This window comes from Trachypithecus francoisi, unplaced genomic scaffold, assembly GCF_009764315.1.
Source record: "Trachypithecus francoisi isolate TF-2019V2 unplaced genomic scaffold, Tfra_2.0 Lachesis_group8, whole genome shotgun sequence".
Lineage (NCBI taxonomy): Eukaryota > Metazoa > Chordata > Mammalia > Primates > Cercopithecidae > Trachypithecus > Trachypithecus francoisi.
This window is the reverse complement of record NW_022681473.1, coordinates 16,189,413-16,192,607: the sequence shown is the minus strand read 5'-3', so window position 1 is coordinate 16,192,607 and position 3,195 is coordinate 16,189,413. Positions and strand designations below refer to the sequence as shown.

At 42.4% G+C, this 3,195-nt stretch overlaps 1 protein-coding gene across 1 annotated transcript; it reads left to right on the top strand.

Annotated features, from left to right (window-relative positions):
- Nucleotides 1–468: 468 nt before the first annotated feature.
- LOC117081592 (olfactory receptor 5AK2) lies at nucleotides 469–1,452 on the top strand. The gene has a single exon (XM_033207743.1). The coding sequence runs from the start codon at nucleotides 505–507 to the stop codon at nucleotides 1,432–1,434; it is 930 nt and encodes a 309-aa protein (XP_033063634.1). The 5' UTR covers nucleotides 469–504; the 3' UTR covers nucleotides 1,435–1,452.
- Nucleotides 1,453–3,195: the final 1,743 nt, after the last annotated feature.

The following is a 3,195-nucleotide window of genomic DNA, read 5'->3' as shown; positions in this document are numbered from 1 at the left end:
AATACAAAGATACTTTGAAGACCTCAAACATATGTAAAACGTGAACATATTTAGGGAAATTTAACTGTAATTTATTCGACTAATTTCAAGAGCTTTATCCAAAATTAAAAGACTAGGTGGCTGTGAATAATTACAGGTTTCTAAAGGGGTACAAAATTATGTTTTAATATTACTTTAGCTATGGATGCCTGTTTAATATAATGAAAAATTGTTCAATATTTCTAAGAACTACACACATTAGAAGTCAGTCTTCTTCTGAGACAAACTTTTTCATTTTGAAGACAAATTCATTTCCTCTTTCATCAAGTAAATCACTCTTTACTTGATGATTGTAAGTAAATTTTTACATTTGAGATGTAAATAACACTATTGTGAGTGTTTGTCATGAAAATCCAAATAGAAAAAAGTGACATGAAATATAGAGTCATTTCACTGCAAGAAGTCTCAAAGATTTCCCTTCTTTTCTGGGTCCTTCTTTTGGTCCTTTCTAGACTTTTGGTAGCCATGGCACGAGGAAACAGCACTGAAGTGACTGAATTCTGTCTTCTGGGATTTGGTGCCCAACAAGAGTTTTGGCATATCCTCTTCATTGTATTCCTTCTCATCTATGCGACCTCCATAATGGGTAATACTGGAATAATCTTACTCATCAACACAGATTCCAGATTTCAAACACCCATGTACTTTTTTCTACAACATTTGGCTTGTGTTGATATCTGTTACACTTCTGCTATCACTCCCAAGCTGCTCCAAAGCTTCACAGAAGAAAAGAATTTTATATCATTTCAGGGCTGTGTGATACAATTTTTGGTTTATGCAACATTTGCAACCAGTGACTGTTATCTCCTGGCTATGATGGCAGTGGACCGTTATGTTGCAATCTGTAAGCCCCTTCACTATATGGTAATCATGTCCCGAAGAGTCTGCATCCATTTGGTAGCTGGTTCGTACATCATGGGCTCAATAAATGCCTCTGTACATACAGGTTTTACATTTTCTGTGTCCTTCTGCAAGTCCAATAACATCAATCACTTTTTCTGTGATGGGCCCCCAATTCTTGCCCTTTCATGCTCCAGTATTGACATCAACCTCATGCTACTTGTTGTCTTTGTGGGATTTAACTTGATGTTCACTGGGTTGGTCATCATCTTTTCCTACATCTACATCATGGCCACCATCCTGAAAATGTCTTCTAGTGCAGGGAGGAAAAAATCCTTCTCCACATGTGCCTCCCACCTGACTACAGTCACCATTTTCTATGGGACACTCTCTTACATGTACTTACAGCCTCAGTCTAATAATTCCCAGGAGAATATGAAAGTGGCCTCTATATTTTATGGCACTGTTATTCCCATGTTGAATCCTTTAATCTACAGCTTCAGAAATAAGGAAGTAAAAGAAACTTTAAAATTGATAGGGAAAAAGTTCTTTTAAATTAGCCCCAGTTGTTAACATTCAGCACAACAAATCATCCCGCATAGCTGTTCTACCAAAATTTAATGTTTCTACAATAGGAAACATGTAGAAAGATGTCAAATTAATAATCTAACATCACATATAGAGGAATTAGAAAAACAAGAGCAAATCAACCACAAAGCTAGCAGACGACAAGAAATAACTAAAATCAGAACAGAACTGGACAAAATTGAGACCCAAAAGTTTATATAAAAAATTAATGAAACCAAAATTTGTTTTATTGAAAGGATAAATAAGATTGGTAGGTTGCTAGCTAGATTCACTAAGGTAAAACAAAAAAAAGGAAAAATCCAACTAAGCACAACCAGAAAGGACAAAGGTGACATTACAACCAATCCCACAGAAATAGAAAAGATTCTCAGAGAATATTATGAACACTTTTATGCAAATAGACTAGAAAATATAGAAGAAATGGATAAAATCCCGGGAACCCACAAACTCCCGATTTAATAAGGAAGAAATTGAAACCCTGAGCAGACTAGTATCAAGTTCTGAAGTGAAAACAGTACTAAAAATCTACCAACCAAAAACAAAGCGCAGACCAAAAGTATCTGCAGTCAAATTCTACCAGATGTAAAAAGAAGAGCTGGTGCCAATTCTACTGAAATTATTTCAAAAAATTGAGCAGGAGTCTCCAACTCCCAGCGCGAGCAACACAGAAGACCGGTGATTTCTGCATTTTCAACTGAGGTACTGGGGTCATCTCTCTAGGGAGTGCCGGACAATCGGTGCGGGTCAGCTGCTGCAGCCTGACCAGCGTGAGCTGAAGCAGGGCGAGGCATCGCCTCACCTGGAAGCGCAAGGGGGAAGGAAATCCCTTTTCCTAGCCAGGGGAACTGAGACACACAACACCTGGAAAATCGGGTAACTCCCACCCCAATACTGTGCTTTAAGGAAACAGGCACACCAGGAGAATATATCCCACACCTGGCCGGGAGGGTCCCACGCCCACGGAGCCTCCCTCACTGCTAACACAGCCGTCTGCGGCGATCTATCCGCAAGGCAGCAGCGAGGCTGGGGGAGGGGCGCCCGCCATTGCTGAGGCTTAAGTAGGTAAACAAAGCCGCTGGGAAGCTCGAACTGGGTGGAGCTCACAGCAGCTCAAGGAAGCCTGCCTGTCTCTGTAGACTCTACCGCTGCGGACAGCGCACAGCTGCAGTCCATTAGGGGAAAGAGCGGGGCCGCTGCAGACCCGAACGACTCTGTCTGACAGCTTTGGGGAGAGCCGTGGATCTCCTAACGCGGAGGTTGAGATCTGAGAACGGACAGACTGCCTGCTCAGGTGGGTCCCTGACCCCTGAGTAGCCTAGCTGGGAGACATCCCCCACTAGGGGCAGTCTGATACCCCACACCTCACAGGGTGGCGTCACCCCTGAGAGGAAACTTCCAAAGAAAGAATCAGACAGGTACACTCGCTGTTCAGCAATATTCTATCTTCGGCAACCTCTGCTGCTGATACCCAGGCAAACAGGGTCTGGAGTGGACCTCAAGCAATCTCTAACAGACCAACAGACAGTCCTTCTGACTGTCAGACGGAAAACTATCAAACAGGAAGGACACCTATACCAAAACCCCATCAGTACGTCACCATCATCAAAGTCCAGAGACAGATAAAACCACAAAGATGGGGAAGAAGCAGGGCAGAAAAGCTGGAAATTCAAAAAATAAGAGCGCATCTCCCCCTGCAAAGGAGCGCAGCCCATCGCCAGCAACGGATCA